Source organism: Rana temporaria, chromosome 3 (genome assembly GCF_905171775.1).
Source record: "Rana temporaria chromosome 3, aRanTem1.1, whole genome shotgun sequence".
Lineage (NCBI taxonomy): Eukaryota > Metazoa > Chordata > Amphibia > Anura > Ranidae > Rana > Rana temporaria.
The window spans coordinates 41,277,308-41,298,660 of NC_053491.1; the positions used below are offsets into that span (position 1 = coordinate 41,277,308).

The 21,353-nt window shown below is 42.2% G+C and overlaps 1 protein-coding gene across 3 annotated transcripts in view; it reads right to left on the reverse strand.

Annotated features, from left to right (window-relative positions):
• Positions 1-21,353, reverse strand: part of ARNT2 (aryl hydrocarbon receptor nuclear translocator 2) — a 191,989-nt gene that overhangs the window by 23,940 nt on the left and 146,696 nt on the right. For all 3 annotated transcript variants that reach the window (XM_040342429.1, XM_040342428.1, XM_040342430.1), the window contains 4 exons: positions 10,746-10,822; positions 3,704-3,838; positions 3,366-3,440; positions 464-615 (listed from right to left, as the gene is read on the reverse strand). In XM_040342429.1, the coding sequence (XP_040198363.1) occupies positions 464-615; positions 3,366-3,440; positions 3,704-3,838; positions 10,746-10,822 (439 nt within the window). The remainder of the gene's footprint in view (positions 1-463; positions 616-3,365; positions 3,441-3,703; positions 3,839-10,745; positions 10,823-21,353) is intronic.

Here is a 21,353-nt window from a genome sequence, read left to right on the forward strand (position 1 = left end):
ATTTATTTTCATTATTCAAAACAAACTCCCCCATCCAGCCATGTCTCCATGTTTTATTTTGTTGAGGAATCACACTGAAAACCACCCACTAGTGTTTGTAACCTGCAGGCAGGAGGATTTGCTTAGCTGAGAAATTCCCTTCTCCTCTCCTCCAGATGAAAGAAATACAATTCCCATTAAAACTTCTGAGATGTTTTAATCATTTTGGCCTAGGCCAGAAACCAGAAAGCAAAAAATGGAAAAAAAAAAAATCTAAAAAAAAACATAAAACAAGTACATATAACAATATCTAAGCCTAGCAGCAAAAAGATTGAAAATACTTGATGTTCGATGTGATTGAGAGAGTAAAGTTCCTTTTTAACGCTTGTAGAGAATAATGAAAGATTTATTTGGCTTACATGGACAGTCCCATCCTTTTTACAGTTCTTCTAAAAAACCCTACCTTGTCTACTTGTATACTTACTTCACATTGGTATTTGTACAAATAATGTATTCAATCTCATCAGAATATGGATTCTGGAAAGTGAAGCTGCTGGTGCGAAGTAACATCCAGTCTCGGGTCTTTGTGTGGAAGCGATACATCACCGAGAGTACTTGTCCTTTAAGCTTTACAACCTAATGAGAAAACGAAACGTTGACGACCTAAATTCACTTGAACTCAAACTGAAGTACTGGTTGGTATCAGAAACTGATTGACCAATACCCCCTCATTCCACTCACACTCAACAATTGGTTATTCAGGTAAGTAGGATACATATGTATCGGTATTACTTAGGAATTAAATCCACATATAGAAATGCTGCATCCCTGAGTACTAGGTTTTGGCACTTTCTTTGGTGCTATTAAAGGGGTGGTTCCCCCTAAAACAAATTTCTAACAATACATTCGTAAGACTGCTTACACTGCGGGTAGGCTGGCTTTTGTTTTGTTTTTTTAGTACATACCTCGATATCGCCGTTTCGTCCCTTGGCGGTGGGCGTTCCTAGTTGATTGACGTTCCTCCGACGGGCGCATACTGCGCGTCACGACTTTCCGACAGAAGCCGAACGTCATTGCGCAGGCGCCGTATAGAGTCGGCTCTATACGGCGCCTGCGCAGCGACGTTCGGCTTCTTTCGGAAAGTTGTGACGTCACGTATGTGCCAGTAGGAGGAACGTCAATCAACTAGGAACGCCCACCGCCAAGGGACGAAACGGCGATATCGAGGTATGTACTAAAAAAACAAAACAAAAGCCAGCCTACCCGCAGTGTAAGCAGTCTTACGAATGTATTGTTAGAAATTTGTTTTAGGGGGAACCACCCCTTTAACCTGTCTGGTACAGAATCCAATTTCATTTTAATCTTTGCCTTCAACATATCATCTGATGTGTGAATTTCACTGTATAGCCATATTCCAATCTGCAGGGAACAGACACTTATTTACCAACTTCCTACACAGAAACAGTCACAAGTCTTGATGGTCTCATTAGTTCTGACCTAAAAAAGTGACAGCTGGCGGGCAAGAAACTGAAGAATTCAAACTGGGTTGCCTACCTTACAGCAATAGAAAATGAAGACTAAAGTATAACTAAAGGAAATTGTAATATTGGATAAAGTGGAGAGGGATTAGAACACCCGTCAGATTTTTATTGCTGCCTGTGCCCTTCCCCATTGGGAAGATGTCCTGGTGACCATTATCATGGTGAAAGTAAAGGAAAATTCCAAATTTTGGGGTTGGTATGTCAGCCCATATCTAAAGGTGCCCAGCTATAATAATATTTTTTGTGATGGTTGTGGTGGCCCTGTATTTAAGGTGCTTAGAATCTTGACTTTTCTTATTGCTGTGTGTTTAAGCTACTCCTATAGAAGGAATCCTTCTGACATTGGGGTCGCCCTTCTGTATGTTGGTGTGGAAAAGAATGAGTAGTCTGATATAGACTAGCATTGTGCCACATAGAACAGCAGTTGCCAGAGTGTTATTATGCCACTGTCCTCCATCATTAAACAGAACTGTAATAGAGGGAAAATCTTCCAATGGAGCCATTAATTCTGGTGACCCTTGTGAAAATAGGAATTCCCTAACTTTGGATGGATTTGCTCTAATTTCCAGTTTTGGCTATGAAGTGGAGGGAAATCTCCCTAATGTAACACAGATAAAAAAAAAACTGTCAGGGGTTACAACCCTCCCTTACTGTATGCCAAATGAGAACAAAAAATTGCCTTCATTTCCACTTTAATAAAACGCTCCCATATACGAAACTGATCTATGACTACAGAGGTTGTCCAAAAGAAAATCAGAAAACTTGGGGTATGGGGCGGACAGAATCTTCTACTTGCTATCCTTTAGACGCAACTTCATTTTGAAGAGTGTGGTTAGGCCTGATGCTCTCTGCTGTACCATATACTCCTTTGCTCTGTTAAGTTTAATAATACTGCTAAATTCCAAATATCCCTATATATATTAGATGGCACACAGCCATCTTAGGTTAAGGTTTTCATAGTTTCTCAACCAATGATGCTCTAATTATATGGTATTTGCAATATTATTTTGCACTTATTCTTGTGAACAGTCTGTGATCAGGTCTCTCATTTCATTTATCTTCAGAAATGTATTAACTGTCCAGTTCTTTGTGTATAATATATTGCAGAAACCTTGGGGTTGATTTACAAAGTGCCCATTCACATCTACTGCATGTTTTTCCTTGCACATTTACATGCGTTTGATGTGTGTTTTACATGCAGTTAATGTGCATGCACATTCAGTTGATGTGCGTTTTTCTGTCTGCATTTGTCCCATGAGATCACTTACTTCATCTTTCTTTCTCTGGGCTTCTATGAGAACTGCGATGTATTGCAGGGCGTTTGTGGTACAGAAAGATGCAGCATGCTCTACTTATATGACTGCATTGCAATTATGTGAACTATGCATCCAACTGCATTAGGTGTGAAAGGGCCCTAAAACCAGAGAGTGCAAAACCTTGTACAGCTGTGCATGGTAGCCAATCAGCGTCTAACTTCAACTTGTATAATTAAGCTTTGACAAAAAAATATGAAAGCTGGTTGGTTTCTATGCAGAGCTGCACTAGATTTTGCACCCTCCAGTGAATCAACCCCCTTGTCTTATTATAAAATTTCACTGAGTATGTACAGCATAGGTACACTGATGTTGTTATTTTTTACCCACTTCAATACTAATAAAAACTTTTTGGGATTACAATGTGACAAGTGCAGTTAGTTTGATATATGGTGACTGATAGATATTCCAAACTGTCAGTCATTTGATGATGCCAAAAGAGGTTAATTTTAACACAAGCTTTACACACATGGTTGTAGGTGATAACATATGGAGCACATTGTACTTCCTCTCCTCTGTAATTGCTAGTTACCTGCTGAAAGCTCTCTCGGAGATGACTCTGGTCTTCAGGGTGGCAGAATTCAATGATGTCCTTTCCCAGGAGATCCTGGAAAAAAACAAAACGACTTCAAGAACAATGTATGAATGTCTGCAGTCTTAACATTCATAAAAGTATGAAAGCAATATAGACCTATTACATGCTATAAAAACCAAGTCAAGGTCATAAAAACAAACAAGGAATGATCAAAGGCATGGATCATCAAACAGTAATTAAACGAACTAAAAGCAGTAAACAAAGGCCAAATCCAAGGCAAGCCGTAACAAAACAAATGTGCTTTTTCAGCATCAGACATTTCACAGACCACCAACCTGTGGTTGATACCCAATCACACTGATGCAGCGAGGGTCCACAAACGTGATGATCCCTTCTGTGCTGTGTCGTGATAAGAACTCGGTAGGAAGAGACATTCCATTCATATCTAGGCTCCCTGGGGAACTGGTGACCTGTAAAAGACAGCAATATACTTCATCCCTTTATTTATATTGGGCTGTGTAATAATATGGTACACTTGTACTTGGATTATTGTTGGATTGTTTGGCTATAAGAAATAAAGGGGCAGATGTTATGGCTTTGGAGTGAAACTATAACAAACTTTAATATTCAGGGTGGATGAAAATACTAAAAGAATAACGGAGGTCTGAAGCCAGGATTTTATAGACACGGTTACTAATTTCATTAATTTCAGCAATCTTCTATTGTGCATTTGACATATTTTAAGCATATTATTTACCTGTAAAAAAGCCTTTATTATGTAGACATCCAAAAGCCCTTAGACTGCTCCTTGGATGTGATGTCAGCAGCCTCAGAGTTGTTACCTAACTTACACTCTGTAGCAGCCTTTCTCAACCTTTTTTAACACAGACGAAACCTTGTCACTTTCCGGTATCAGGGAACCCCTGGTAAAAATGACTAAATCTACAGCTCATGATACCTTTGTGTGATGGTCAGTGGGAAGTATGTTCCTTATACTTGTAGTCATAAGAACGTCCCCCTTTACAGATAGCTAAACAGACTAAATTTTAAGAGGCAAATTGCAAATGAGCATTGCAAATGAGTAAAAAATAATTTATGTAAAGATAAACATTGTAAGTAAAAATGTATAATTTGTTAGATGAACCCAACCCCTTTTACCACTCACAGACCAACCCGTATGTCCCCTAATTCTCTGCAATCCGTCGGCTGCCAAGGCCCCAGAGTATACCATTGTTCCAATGTAGGGCACCATCCAAATAATGGTCTGAACAATGAAGAAGTTCAACTCCAGCCATGGCTTTGGGTGGGAGTGAGCAGTATGCTGTCATTGCAGTACAAGTTGGCTGGAGTCCAACTTCTTTGGTGTGGGTCTTATAATTTGGATGGAAGAATTTAAAATATTTAATTACTTTGGGCTTTTACCTGGAACTTTGGTGGCAGGGTTTGTTTATTGGCTAGTGGACTAAACCAGCCTTTTTCAACCAGGTGCCTTGAGGTTTATTCAGGGGTTCCTTGGCACAAATTCCTAAACATGTATCAAAAAATGTATACAAGCCAGCAGGTGGATCAAGCCTGCCTTTTAGCTACACAAAGCCACAGGTTTTCAATAGGCACCATTAAGGCCTCGTACAGACGAGAGGATATCCGCTGGAAACGATAAATCCTCGGACGGACTTATCCGGTGAGTCTGTACAGACGACCGGATAAGTCCGGCGGACTGGATTCCAGCGGATAGATTTCTTAGCATGCTAAGAAATTTTTATCCGCTGGGAATCCGTCGGCTGAATTTTTATCCGCTGGGAAATGTCCGCTCGGACGTACACGCGACCGGATCTATCTGCTGGAACTGATCCGCGGATCAATCCCAGCGGATAGATCCGGTCGTGTGTACGGGGCCTTAGACTTTCCAGACACCGGCATCCTAATTACCAATGATGTCATCAGCTGATAAGGAGGATATCTGTTGCCTCAACAGCATCCTTGTTTGACCCACTTGTGCCTCTCTCCCTCAGAACTGGGGTCACATTAGCAGGCTGATAAGCACTGCGGCAATGGCTGGCAAAACTGATTGAGCGAAAAAAATCCAACAAGGCGGTTGTACAGAAGTGGATTGACGTTTAGTCTGTCCCTGCTGAACTGGTCTAATTTCTGTTCATGTATGGCTGGCTTAAGAGGTATGCAATGGGTAGCATTGTTTTAGGACCAGCTTTCAGCATTGACAGTATATGCTGTATAAATTAAGTTATTGTGCCAAATACTTCCATTAGTGACATAGAAAAGATGGGCATTGCCATAATCAGGGTTTTATAGTTCAAATGGAGTGATTGCAAAGCATTTTTAGTTTTTGATATAGTGGGGGTATACTATTTTTACATTTTCAGGAAGCTGTTTGTTTATTTGTTGCCAGTACCGGGAGCCCCATGCCAAAGATGACTAGCACTGGGCAACAAACACCAAGAAAAACGCATTGGTAATTTATGTTGCTAATAAAATCAATATAGATAAATGAAGATGCCGGGGCACGCTACAGGGATTAAATAACTAATAAATTATATAAATTATGAACCATGGAAAGACTCACAAAGTCATTTCAAGATGACTACTGCAGATTTGTGTTTTTAAAAGGATTCTTCTGCAAGATTCTTCTGCAAGCAAACAAGTGCCAAATCTATTTTAGTATAAATAATCAGGATTAACAATGTAACCACACTCAGAATTTAACTACTTTGGGCAATTTGTGTTTTAGAATTATATTCGTTATTTCTTGTCTAGTCATAATGATGACATTAATTCATTTCAGAGAGTAATAAAAAGAACAAAAAGGTAAAACTGAAAGTAGCACTGAATTTAGTAAAATATTGGTGGCAATTGTGTCTGGACTGTTGTCTGTGTCATCTCTAATATAATTATAACAAATGGCACCTATAATATTCGTGCTTCAAAATGTAATACTGCAATCACAATGCCTGCTTTTCTAATATATACAATTGTAATCTGAAAACTTTTGTATGAATGTCATGTAAAAATGGGCAGTTGGATTTATGTTTGCAATAATAACACTGGCCATCTTGTTTGAAATATTTGGAAATAAGGGTTCAATGTTTACAGTCAGGGCTGCTGATAGGGGTTCACCACTGGAACTTCTTTACGGAGCCCAGGCCCCAAAATCAAGAGGGGGGCCCAGGCAGCCGACAAGCAGGGGGAGGAATTTGTGGACAGGGAGGGTGATCTGTGCAGTGGGGGAGCAAATACTGTAACTGATCCTGTAGTAACCCAACTGTAGCTGAAAGCTGGCTTCTCCTCCTCTCCCTAAAATTGGCTTTCAGCTGCTGCAAAGAAAGCCACAGGATCGGTTCCAGTAATTGCCCCTTCAACACACTGAGTACACCGTCTGTGTGCACAAACTCCTTTCCCCTGCTGTCTGCGCACCCCCAGGTGCCCCTTTCCTAGTAGCACTGCCAGCTTCTCCTCCTCTTCCTCCCACCAGCTGCTGTGGGCACACAGGGGGTTTCATTTCAGGATGGAGAGTGGGGGACCTATTAAATGGTCATATTTACTGGCCTCTACCTTTTCTGAATGAACACAAGTCTCCCGGCTGTCAGAATACAAAGGCTCAGTGGGAGTGATTCCCTCATGCACATCTACTGTGTGGATGGGGCAATCGGTCATTTTTTCTTTTTCATTCAACCCGCTGGTTGAATGAAAGAAATGAAGCATGTGTGGGCTGCCTTACAGTTCTGTCTCAGTTAAGGACTTGTTGGACTTCTGAAGAAGGACCACTGCTTTCACACAGGAATGGTACTGTTTGGCTTTTCTACTCTGTAGCTGTTTTATAAGAGAAACAAATTGTAAGACATTGAACGCTTTTTGTTTGAATGCACTTTGAATGCATTAACCAAATTTTAATTGAAGGTTTATTTGGGCTTTAACCTCCCTAGCGGTATGATTCTGTCTGGAATTTTGTTCCAAAAGCGGTACCATTTTTTTGTATGGAAATTTGGTGTTATTTATTGTAGGCCTGCAATTCTTAGTAATTACTTACTTAAACCTGACCAAAGAAGACTCTAGTAGACCTCTCAGATGTAATAACGTTCGAAAAAATAAAATCATGAGTTATAATCTAATAAATAATATCATTTTATTCAGTAATGTAATAAATAATGCAATTTGTCAAACAGAAGAAAATTCAGTAATAAATAATGCAATTTGTCAAACAGAAGAAAATTCAGTAAACATCCTGGGTGTGGTAAATTTTGAAACATGGGACTGCACATAGACCAACGTCACAATCAGAGCAATAGAACCTTGTTTCCTTTCGGACTTTTTTTCCATTCCCATCTCGCTTTGAGCAGCAAACTACACACATTCTTGTAGGTGCTGCCTTTTTTGCGCTTGGCGGGATGTAATCCGTAAAGTGACGACCAGTCAGCCTCTCTGGGTTTACAATGTCAACAGCGCGACGTCCAGATCTGTTCACGGCCACTGATGGCGTTTGGTAGTTCAAAAGAATTTGCTCCACCACCTTCCAGATGAAGTCGGAGTGAACAAGAGGCTTGTCACTCCTTCCCTTGTGCAGTATATAGGCATTCCACATACATTGTTCCAGGAGATGCCTGAATATTTTTTTATAGTATTTTTTTTGTTGCTTCCGCATAGCTGGATAGAAGGTCATCGCCTGATCGGCTCTATCGACTCCTCCCATGGTGTTGTTGTAATCGATCACAAGTTGTGGCTTTTTGACATCTTTCCCACCTCTTGTGTGGACCATGGCAGTGGAGGTGGTATGTACTGTACTCATTAGGCACACGTCTTTTTTGTCACGCCAACGCATTGCCATCATCTTTCCTTTCTGCCAGGCCACCATTTCTCCTGTTTTCAGTTTTTTCTTGGAAAACATACATGGCAGGTCACGTCGGTTGGCTCTAGCGGTTCCATATGCGTCAGTCTTGTTTTTTAGTAGAAACTCGTACAGCTCAGGCGACGTGTAAAAGTTGTCGGTTGTTACACAATACCCCTGATTGAGCAATGGTTCAAGCAATGAAAGGACTGATGACGTTGCCATCCCATAGTCGCTGTACCTGGGGTTGAATTGTGTTCCTTTGCCGGTGTATATGATGGAATTCCATATATAGCCAGTTGTAGACTCGCAGAGCATATAGGATTTTATTCCAAACCGCGCTCTCTTGGATGCGATGTATTGAATCCAGCTGAGGCGTCCTTTGTAAGCCATCAGACTTTCATCAATGCTGATGTCACGGTCTGGGACATAGGCCTGCTGGAAATTTGTTATAATCATTTGGAATACTTCCCAGATTTTCTTCAGTTTGGGCGCTGGATGTGTGGCTTCGTCAAAGTCCTCATTGTTGGTGAAGTGTAGATTCTTCATTATGAGGGAAAATCGGTACTCGGACATGATGGTGCCAAAAAATGGGGTTGCCAGCAATTTATTTTTAGTCCAGTACCATCTCTGCAGGGGTTTACCCACCACCCCTTGGAGAAGTATTAGCCCCAGAAATTTCCATATGTCCTCCTTACTCACAGGTTCCCATTTTCTGGATCTGGAAAACTTGCTGTGCAGAGTAGTGGATTGCTGCTCTTTGTAGCGGTTTGTCTCCGTGACAATCTTTTCAATGACGTCATCTGTCAGAAATAATTTTAGGTACGCCAAAGGATCATTGTGATCAACTTCTACCTTCATCCCAGGCGATCCTGTAAACGGGAATCTTGGCGGTGGTACTGCATCCATACCGCAATCAATAGGGCACCAAGTGCGCACCTCACTGAGCTCAAGTGGAGATTCGTCGCTGTCGCTACTTCTCTGGTCAGAGTCGGAGTCGTATGACGAATCTTGCCACGAATCGCTATCGCTGTCGCTCAATTCTGCGAGGAACTCTGTGTCGCTGTCGCTGTCACTTATCTGATCCAAAGCCGCTTTGGAGGTGCTAAAGTGACGCTTTGATGCCATTTTATTTTTTTTGGTTAGATAAAACAGCAAAAAGGGCAGCCAGGGCAGTGTAGAATAATCTGAGGTGAAATCTGAGGTGATACAGTGAAATCCTGTCAGATTACACTGTATCATGTAACTTTATGTGTGTGTTTTACTTTTTTACATTGTAACATTGTAACTTTTTTGAATCTCCCGCCCACTTCCGCCACTGTGAGGCGCTGCGGTTCACAGAGACGGAAGAGAGAGGAGACATCAGAGAAGACATCAGCGGGGCTCTCACCGGGATTAGGTAAGAACACCGCTGCGCTCACTCTGCAATACATTCTGCCGGGGCTCTCACCGGCGATCACAGCGGGAAACCCCGCTGGATCGCCGGGATGTCACCACACCACCGCTGCGCTCACTCTGCATTTCCCCTGACTCATCTGACCGGCGATCCAGCGGGAAACCCCGCTGGATCGCCGGGATGTTTAGCCACCGCTGCGCTCACTCTGCATCCCCCCCAGCGGGACTAGTCTGACCGGCGATCCAGTGGGAAACCCCCGCCGGATCGCCAGGAATTTTTGGGGGAAAAAAAAAATGCACCCCGAGCGTGACTCGGGGTTACCGCTTCTGGCACTGAATGTTAACCCCGAGTCACGCTCGGGAATACCGCCAGGGAGGTTAACCACTTAAAGATCTGTCTTTGACTAAACTCATGAATACATGTTGACTTGCATTCTAGGCCTTTGATTTAGCTAAACTGTGCAGTATCTTTGAAAAAGTACAAAACATTACAGGATTGGCTAAAATCTCCAAACTGGATGGACCCACCCCCCAAAGAAGCAGCCTGCAGCTCTAAAGATGTCTAAATAGTCTCTTGAACATGGCAGCATGGTATCAGTAACACATTATTCTGGAACACTCATGTAGGGATTGCCGACAGTCCAACTCCAGGCAAGCTTTTTTTAGTATACTGGGAAATAATACTGTAGAATCCTTGTCAGGTATTGTAAAGTTGGCCATACACTGAACCAATTCTTCAGTAACTGGCTGAAATTCACTCAGGCCCTGTCAGTTGCCCCTAGTCTGACATCCCTCAATTGAAAAATCGAAAGATGCATGCAAAACAATTGTTGACTGAAAAGCAGTTTCATCTAATCGGGGTGCTGTGTCAAAATCAGTGACATGTGTGTATTTACATACACAGATCCCCGTTCTGGCTCTCGTGCCAGCGATGATGGGTGGCCGGCGAACATTGCAGCCGCCGGCCAAGCGCATCAGGGCCCTGCCGTGCAGTGGGCACGCCTGCTATTACCCTTAAAGGTGCCGACGTACACCTACAGCGATTTGCCGGATCGTGCCCGCAAGTGGTTAAATGGGAAAAACTCTGCACTTGATGCAGCGCTGGAAAGCCTCATAAATCAGAACCGTGAGCACAAAATTCTAACCTGTAGCCTGCCAATTGCAACCAGGCAGTATTTACTCCCCTGGCCCACTTCAGAATCCTCTTCAGGTATTGTCATTCCTGTAAGAGATCAGAAAGGTATACAACATAAGTACATACACCAGCAGCATGTACAGAAAATAAGGGGGAAAATACATCACATTTAGCAAAAGTAAACAAATGTTTCAAAAACAAGAGATTTCACAAAGTACTATTACACAGCTGTATAACTATATATATGGAATGTACACATTTGCATGTTCATGTAATACACAATCAAATACACCCACGTTAACTGGGACATATTTATAGCATCAAATTTGCTCATAGTGACAAGCAAGTAAAACGATACATCAAACTGTTTTCTTGCACGAGAATTGCATCCGTTAACCTTATATGTAGATGGTGTTGTGCTGCCAGTGAACGCGTCATGGTAAAAGGGGGTTAATGAAGCCTCGGCTGTGGATATTTGAGAAGTTGCTGTCCCTGGTTCCCCCTGTTCAGCAGACACACAATTGAAGAATGTTGTTTACTGGTAGCAAATCAGAGGCGATGGAGCACATTTGTGTCTCATTAGAGGTATTTTTATCACATGCAATTCTGCACTGCTTGGAGCCATCCAAACTTCCTGTTATGAATTTGGAAAAAATGCGGCTTTTTTTTTTCTCTGCAGTCGGTTTAAGCATTTTCCAAGCTCATTTCACAAGGTTCTGAGTAACGTGGTGACGGCACAAGAGCAAGTGAACCAATGCCTATTTTGTCTGCAAGAATGGCAAGAAAATTGACCATCCTGAATGGAAACAATATCCGGCAATGTAGTATTACTACAGACATCATTGATGTCTAAAGAGTCATAATGCGGTCAGGTCTAAATACAAAATTGATTGCGCTTACAAATTTCCCAAAATTCCTGTGATGTATAAGCAGTAATCAACTATAGGTCTTAGATGTCATTATCATTTGTAATATATAATTATTTTCATCAGAGTTTTTAAACTGCAGATACTAAAACCTTATATCCTAAAAACATACATTATTCCCTGGATGAACGTTACCTATAAATGTTAATATCCAGTTATATTTTGTGCATTTAGGAAATAATGCAGGCATTTTTTAACACAATCAGAGCCAGCTTATGAGGGAGTCTATTCCACATTTCCACAGCTCTTAATGTGAAGAAGCCTTTCTGTATTTGTAGGTTAAATCTCTTTTCATCCAAATGTAAAGAGTGCCCCCTTGTCCTCTGTGACCTAAACGTGAATAACTCAACACAAGTTCACTAGGAATAAACCCTGAAAGGGCATAAGTACCCCCCCCCCCCCCCGGGAAAGCGGTATTTTAAGGGGAAATGAAAAAACCAAAGTATATAAAAAAAAAATTCTTAAAAAAAATTGATTGTAGGCAAATATGTCAAACACCCTAGTAATTCGCACAGTATACATAGAATGGTATAATTATAAATTTAAACATTTGTACAGATTTCCAGTGAGAAAAGTTTTCCTCCTCTAGCCAAGTTCACTATTGCCTCGTTTCCACTGAGCGGATCGGTTCGGGTCGCTTAGAATGGAACGGGTTAGAATGGTCCGGTCTATTCTGCTGAGCATTTCCACTGCAAATCGGACCATCCGGGACCATGCAAGGTTTAGAAAAAAAGCCTAGCACGTCCACCAATCAGTGAGATGTATTTGTAGGTCCGCCCTAATGGAACCGTTCCATTCTCTATGGCCCCACATCTGAAGCAGGACCCAGAATGGTCCGGTACGGTTCGCTTTTATGGCATGCTTTCATAATGGAAACACCCAAAAAAGCGTACCGAACCGAACCGTACCGAACCGATCCGCTCAGTGGAAACGAGGCATATGTGGACCCCATATGTATTTGTACATGTTAATCATATCCCCCTGTTAGAGAACTCGTGCAGCAAGCACCCATTCCCAGGCATCAGCCGCAAATTCCCGGTCCGCTAGCGCTAATGCGCAAGCTCCTAGACTGAGACGAATGGGACTCAGAGCGGACATGCGCAGTAGCGCACCCGCACAAGCTCATTCACGCACCTCCACGAATCCCTGCGCACGGTGCCCTATTTAAGCTAGGGATCAGCATAATGTCAGTGCTGGATTGTCTTCAGCTAGTACATGCGTTCCTGCTGCCTGTTATCGGATTGACCTTGCTCCTGAAATACCCGGCTTGCTTGACTACTCTCTTGGATCTCCACTTGTCTGCCTACTTGCCTTTGCTGGTCATACTGACCCCGGCTTGGACTGTGACTACGATCTTGCTCCCTGATTTTGTACCTCTGCCTGTTGCCGACTTCTGCCTGTACCATTTAATCCTACCTGATTCTCCCTGAACGGATCTGGTGTTCGGTTGCTGCATCTGCTCTACTAAGAAGTTCCAGTACTTCCAAGACTCCACCAGCACCTGCAAGCACCTGCACCCTCTTGCGCCCCTGCATTCCCTGTCTCCACCTCCAGGGGGTGCTTGTACCGGGATCGTGCAAGAGGCAGCTCTCACTCTCTTGGCTCCGCTGTAAGGTACGTGACACCACCCTTAATCTCCTCTTCTCAAGAGAATAAATTTAGTTCCTCTAATCTTTCCTCATAGCTGAGCTCCTCCATTCCTCTTAGTGATTTTTACAGGGGGAAAACTATATCTTTCTCTCTGGAGTCCATACCTCTCTAAATACAAGAAAGGACTTTGCTTGCTTTGGAAACCGCACTTGCCATTGCATGCTATTATTAAGCTTATGACCTACCAGAACCCTCAGATCCTTCTCGACCATTGATTCCCCCAGTTTTACTCCCCCTAGTATGTATGATGCATGCATATTCTTAGCCCCCAAGTGCATAACTTTACATTCATCAACATCAAACCTCATTATCCATATAGTTGCCCAATGAAACATTGCATTTAGGTTGACTTGTAAGTTTGAGACATCCTGTAAGGATGTTATTCCACTGCAAAGCTTGGTGTCATGTGTACTTTTAATCCCAGACCCTATATCAATTATAAATATAATAAAAAGTAAGGGTCCCAACACTGAACCTTGGCGTACACCACTAACAACCCTAGACCATTAAGGGTATGTGTGTGAGAACAGCTACGGCAACTCAGACTGTACAATGAAATGACAGGCTGAGAAGAGCCGTGGCTGTCTACATGTATGCCTGCATTCAGCAGTCAAGGACATATACCGGTAATTGGTCCTGAAGACAGTCTGCGTCCAGTGCTGATCATCTGTCCCTAACTGCAGGTAACCGCTGGATAAGCTGATAAATGTGAACAGCGGTGGTAAGCCACGGATCCTAACAGGCTGTCGTAGCTTTGGAGAGCCTGAGCAGCAGCCACTGTTTGCACACACACCTGTGATTCCTGTGGGGCATAAAAGATATACAAGTATCCTGCGACAACAGTGTTACACCTTTTTTTTTGTTTTTCATAGTCAAAGCAAATGTCAGATTCTCTAACAGCCTGTATTCCTGTTGCACACATTACTACTTACCCTTCATCTCCATCCAACCTTTCCTCCTAAATGTTGCTCTCCCAAGCTGTCTTTGTAGAAGAGTCATTGCTCTTTTTTTTCACTACTCAAAGCCCCTGCACATAATTAGCATTACACTCTGGGACCACGCACAGTTAGATCAGAAACAGAATTAAAGCACATACAGAGTGCACACATTGTCACAAAACATATGGAGCACATTCAGTCAAAGTACAGAGACTGCAGACATGATACAAGAGATGGTTGGAGACTTCAGACATGATACAAGAGATGGTTGAAGACTGCAGACATGATACAGGAGATGGTTGGAGACTTCAGACATGATACAAGAGATGGTTGGAGACTGCAGACATGATACAAGAGATGGTTGGAGACTGCAGACATGATACAAGAGATGGTTGGAGACAGCAGACATGATACAATAGATGGTTGGAGACTTCAGACATGATACAAGAGATGGTTGGAGACTACAGACATGATACAAGAGATGGTCAGAGACTGCAGGTATGATAAAAGTGATCATACAAGAGATGGTCAGAGATTGCAGACAGGATACAAGAGATGATTATAGACCGCAGACATGATACAAGAAACGTTTAGAGACTGTGGACAAAATACAGATGGTTAGAGACGGCAGGCATGCTACAGGAGATGATCAGAGATGGAAGGCATGATACAGGAGATGGTCAGAGACTGCAGGCACGGAACAAGAGATAAGAGACTGCAGACATCATACAAGAGATGCTTGTAGACTGCAGACATAATACAAGAGATGATCAAAGACTGCGGACACGGTACAGGAGACAGTTAGAGACTGCACATGGTGAAAGAAATGGTCAGATTGCGGACATGATACAAGAGATGATTAGAGGCGGTGGACATGATACAAGAGTTGGTCAGAGACCGCACACATGATACGAGAGATAGTTAGCGACCGCAGACATGATACAAGAGATGGTCAGAGACTGCAGGTATGATACAAGAAATTGTCAGAGACTGATATGATACAAGAGAAGATTAGAGACTGCGGACATAGTCAGAGACTGTAGACATGGTACAGGAGATGGTCAGAGACTGCAGACATGATACAAGCGATGGTCAGAGACTGCAGACATGATACAAGAAATTGTCAGAAACTACCATGATAACATGATACAAGAGATGATTAGAGACTGCAGACATGATACAGAAGAGGGTCAAAGACTGCAGACATAGTACAAGAGATGGGCAGAGACTGCAGACATGATACAAGAAATGGTCAGACTGCAGACATGATACAATAGATGATAAGAGACTGCAGGCATGATACAAGAGATGATAAGAGACTGCATGCATGATACAAGATATGGTCAGGGACTGCAGACATAACACAATAAATTGTCAGGGACTACAAACATAATACAATAAATTGTCAGAGACTGACATGATACATGAGATCATTAGAGACTGAAGACAAAATACAAGAGATGGTCAGAGCCTGTGGACATGCTGCAAGAGACTGTGGACATGCTATACAAGTTGTTAGAGAATGGGGAAATGGTACATGAGATGTTCAGAGACTGCAAACATAATAAAAGAAATGGTCAGAGGCTGACATGATACAAGAGATGATTGGAGACTGCAGACATAATACAAGAGATGGTCACAGGCTGTGGACATGGTATAGGAGATGGTCAGAGATTGCAGACATGATACAAGAGATGGTTAAGGACTGCAGACATGATACAAGAGATGACCAAAGACTGTGGGCATGGTATAGGAGTTGGTCAGATATTGCACACATGGTAAAAAGAAATGGTCAGAGACTGTAGACGTGATACAAAAGATGATTACAGACTGCGGACATGATACAAGAGATGGTCGGACACTGGGGACATGATACAAGAGATGATTAGAGACTGCGGACATGATACAGGGCCTGGACTAGTGAAATACAGAGACCTGGACTAGTAAAATATGCCGGTCTGGTCTAGTGAAATATGGTGCCTTGTTCTAGTGAAATATAGTGGTCTGAACTAGTAAGATATGGTGGCCTGATCTAATGAAATTTGGAGGTCTGGTCTAGTGAAATACGGTGGCCTGCTCTAGTAAAATATCGTGGGCTGGTTCAGTAAAATATGGTGGTCTGGTCTAGTGAAATATGGAGGTCTGGTCTAGTGAAATGTGGTGACCTGGACTCAACACAAGTACGATGTGCTAAGGAGCATACACGTGATGAGGGCAAGATAGCTTTGCAAAGATTTCAATCATGGGATTGCTGAATGTATGTAGACATGGAAAGTGTTAACACAGGTCACTAATGCATCAAAAAATGCAGAGAACTACACTGATAAAAAAGTTCTGATTGCACTTTAACCCCTGAATGCCACCTCCCAGAAGCCCTTTAGGTGGTCTTTCATGCACAGGAGGTGGCACAGCATTCCTATCCTGTGACTGCTGTGATTGGCTCTCACAGCAATCACATGATCTAGAGCCTGTTTCTCTGGCTTCCGGTAGAAGCTGTGAATGAGAGCTGTCGATGACAGCTCAGTCAGTATGCTGCAGTAGCTGTGCATGAAAGCCCACTTTTCTTGGTGCCACATATATGCATTACGCGGTCAGCAAGAGGTTAAGAGGGAACAGCTCTTTCTGAATGGCGTGCTGAAGTGAGCGAGCCCAGGAGCTCTTACATAAGCCAGGAGAATGTCAGTTTCCATTGATGACAGATTAGTTATTCTTGAGTCAGATTATTGTAACCAAATGTTTTACGCAGTAAATACTACAGTTCAGCAATGGAAAATTCTTTATCCAGACATCTATAAATTAACATCTACAATGCACTGCAGGTTGCCTTATTCTGATGAATTAAACAGTCAGCTGAAGATATATATTAGCTCCCAACTGCCCCTGATTTCAAGGAACTGTCCTGACTTGGAGCGATGTCCCTCTGTCCCTCTTTCTTCCTCATTTGTCCCTCATTTTGGTCTGATCTATATAGCTGTATATAAAATGCAAAAAAAAATCCCCAGTGCTAAACCTTTAATCCAAATTCTAAATAGCGCATTCGTGAATTTAAAAAGCAAATACAAAGGAATACTAGTAAAAAAAGCCCTTGTGAATTTAATTAACCTTTTCTTTTGGTCACTTCTCCTTTAAGGGGGTGTGGCAGGGGGGGCATGTCCTATGCCTACATACGTTTGCTAGTAGGTGTCCCTCATTCCCATCTCAAAATGTTGGACATATGACTAGTGCTTCCATTTAGTAAGAGAGGTGAGAACAGACTGAAAGCTCAAAAAAGTCAGAGATAAGCAAGTATTGTCTAAATCAAGAGTGAAGTGCATCCCCGTTTTAATATTTGTGTGCTTTGTGTGTTTCTTCAGATCTTTAAAGTAATGCAGCATGAAACTTTGCCTCTGTGCAGGAACTTCCTGTAATAAAGACCGCTCACTGCTGCTGTCTCTCTTTCTGCAGGGTGATTGGTCCTGTCTCCTCCCCCTCTGGTGGTTTTCTGCAGGAAACCTGTAGTGAGTGGACCTGCTTTTCCCCTCCCACAGCCCTGCTCTCTGAACAGGCTATGTACAGCACAGTGATGATGTCATCGGTTTTACAAGGTAATAAGTGGGTCTGCAAAGGTATCTGGTGCACACAGAGTAGATTTGTGACTATTGAGGATTATATTATAACAAAAGCTTTTGTGCCTTGAGTTGCAGCCCAAAGGATACACTTTTTAAACAGGGTATTCCTCTCCTGCCAGTAATAGCAAGCTGTTCTATGATTTCATCACAACCACAAATATATAAATATATATATTTAATACAGCTACCATCCAGAATCAATTTTTCACTGATCAGACCATATATACTTCAATTTGATTGGCTGATGAATTACTGGACTTCACATTTCTCTCACATGATTCCTCTTTGTACTTGATCTAAATTTAACTTTGTAGTTAGCCATTGCTAAGGCAGCCCATACATAAGTCATTTTGTTTCATTCAATCAGTGGGTTGAATAGAAAGATGAATGGGTTTTCAACAGTGCAGGGCGAAGACACCTTGTGACATAAAACGATTCAGAAGGCACTAAGGGCCAGATCCACAGCCCCGCAGCGCAACGTAACTTAACAGATTTAAGTTACACTGCCGCAAATTTCCTAAGTTAGGTATCGATCCACAACACACTTACCTGGAAATTTGCGGCGGTGTAACTCAAATCCGTCCGGCGCAAGGCTTTCCTAATCTAATGGGGCGAGTCCCATTTAAATTAGGCACGCTCCCGCGCCGGACGTACTGCGCATGCTTGTGACGCAAATTTCCCGACGTGCTTTGCGCGACGTGACGTCATTTTTTGATCGGCGCGTAGCGTATTTCCGTATTCCCGTACGGCTTACGTAATCGACGTAAAATTTAAAAATTCGAAGCGGGAAGGACGGCTATACTTTACACAGCAGTACGCCTGCTGTGTAAAAGTAGGGCTGCTTTACAAAAGTGTAACTAAGCGACGGGAAACTAACGTAGCGGCGACGTAGCGAACGCGAAAAAGCTTTGAGGATCGACGTAACTCCTCATTAGCATACCCGACGCGTAATTTCGACGATGAATGCCCCCAGCGGCGGTCGCGGTACTGCATCTTAAGATCCGGCAGTGTAAAACTATTACACCTGCCGGATCTTCTGTCTATCTCTTGGAAACTGATTCTGTGGATCAGTTCCAAAGATAGAAACAGGGATACGCAGGCGGAACAGCAGATCCGCCTGCGTATCTCTTTTGAGGATCTGGCCCTAAATGTCCAAAGTGACTGTTTCTCCACAAAAAAACGTATGTTTTTACTAGATATGGTGGACCTCTAAGTAAACAGAAGGTCTAATACGCTTGTATCCACACATAGGATAAGGATGGCCAGTCAATCCGGCAGCAGGTGCAGCAGTGGAATGTAACAGTGGAACCAGATGATCCAAGGCAATGAATGGAAAAGTAATAAGGACGATCTAAGTGTTCTCCATTACGATCGTTTTATTAAAAATATTCCACAAATAGTAAAACTATATTTGGCCGTACATAAAAGCTAAATTAGAGATATATGGGCCGAAACAACTGGCAACTAAAAAGCAACAATATAAACACAGCAGTGTGTAAGAGGGTGACGTCCACTCGATAGCTCCTCCCCCCTGTACACGAACGTATAGAGCAGATGTCACCTGCAGCCATCTCTTACACGCTGCTGTGTTTATATTGTTGCTTTTTAGTTGCCAGTTGTTTCGGGCCCATATATCGCTAATTTAACTTTTATGTACTGCCAACTATAGTTTTACTATTTGTGGAATATTTTTAATAAAACGATCGTAACGGAGAACACTTAGACTGTCATTATTACTTTTCCATTCATTGCTATGGATCATAGTTACATAGTTAGTCAGGGTGAAAAAAGACACAAGTCCATCCAGTTCAACCATAAAAAAAAAAAAAAAAAATATCGTACAATCCCATATACCCAATTCTATACCCACAGTTAATCCAGAGGAAGGCAAAAAAAAAACAGCAAAGCATGATCCAATTTTCTACAGCAGGGAAAAAAAATCCTTCCTGATCCCCAGAGATGCAATCGGATTTTCCCCGGATCAACTTTACCTATAAATGTCACTACCCAGTTATATTATGTACATTTAGGAAAGTATCCAGACCTTTCTTAAAGCAATCTACTGAGCTGGCCAGAACCACCTGGAGGGAGTCTGTTCCACATTTTCACAGCTCTTACTGTGAAGAAACCTTTCCGTATTTGGAGATGAAATCTTTTTTCCTCTAGACGTAAAGAGTGCTCCTTTGTCTTTTGTGATGACCGTAAAGTGAATAACTCAACACCAAGTTCACTATATGGACTCCTTATATATTTGTACATGTTGATCATATCCCCCCTTATTCTCCTCTTCTCAAGAGAATAAATTCAGTTCCTCTAATCTTTCCTCATAGCTGAGCTCCTTCATGCCTCTTATCAGTTTGGTTGCCCTTCTCTGCACTTTCTCCAGTTCCCCAATATCCTTTTTGAGAACTGGAGCCCAAAACTGAACTGCATATTCCAGATGAGGTCTTACTAATGATTTGAACAGGAGGCAAAATGATATCTCTGTCTCTGGAGTCCATACCTCTCCTAATACAAGAAAGGACTTTGCTCGCTTTGTAAACCACAGCTTGGCATTGCATGTTATTATTGAGCTAATGATCAACTAAAACCCCCAGATCCTTCTCCACTACAGATCCCCCCAGTTGTACTCCCCTAGTATGTATGATGCATGCATATTCTTAGCCCCCCAAGTGCATAACTTTACATTTATCAACATTAAACCTCATCTGCCACTTAGTCGCCCAATTAGACAGAGCATTGAGGTCGGCTTGTAAATTGGAGACATCCTGTAAGGACGTTATTCCACTGCATAGCTTGGTGTCATCTGCAAAGACAGAAATGTTACTTTTGATCTCAGACCCAATATCATTTATAAAGATATTAAAAAGTAAGGGTCCCAGCACTGAACCTTGGGGTACACCACTGATAACCTTAGACCATTCAGAGTAAGAATCATTAACCACGACTCTCTGAATTCTGTCTTTCAGCCAGTTTTCTATCCATTTACAATCATCTGCTTCCACTGCTGCACCTGCTGTCAGATTAACTGACCATCCTTATCTTATGTGTGGATACAAGCGAATTATGCCGCGTACACACGATCGGAAAATTCCGACAAGAAAACCGTGGATTATTTTTAACTGAATTTTGGCTCAAACTGTTCTTTGAAAAGTGATCCACCGCCGATCACTTTTCAGAAGAATGGCATATGTAAATATTGCCTTGCATTGCCACACAGCAAAAATACTTATGCCTGTAGACTCCAGCAGGCATTGACACCGTCTACAATCATTTCTATTGATAGGTGCATTTACAGCATACTTAAAGGGGTTGTAAAGACAAAAATATTTTCCTCTTAAATTAAAGTCTGACTGTAGCTGATAAAGTAAAAAGTAATGTTTTGCATTATAACTAGTTTGATACCTGTTGAAATCGAGCTGTTTTATTCACCTCCGTCACTCCTGAATCATTATTCTCACTGACTTCCTGGTTTGCGGTGCACATTCATTCTTGC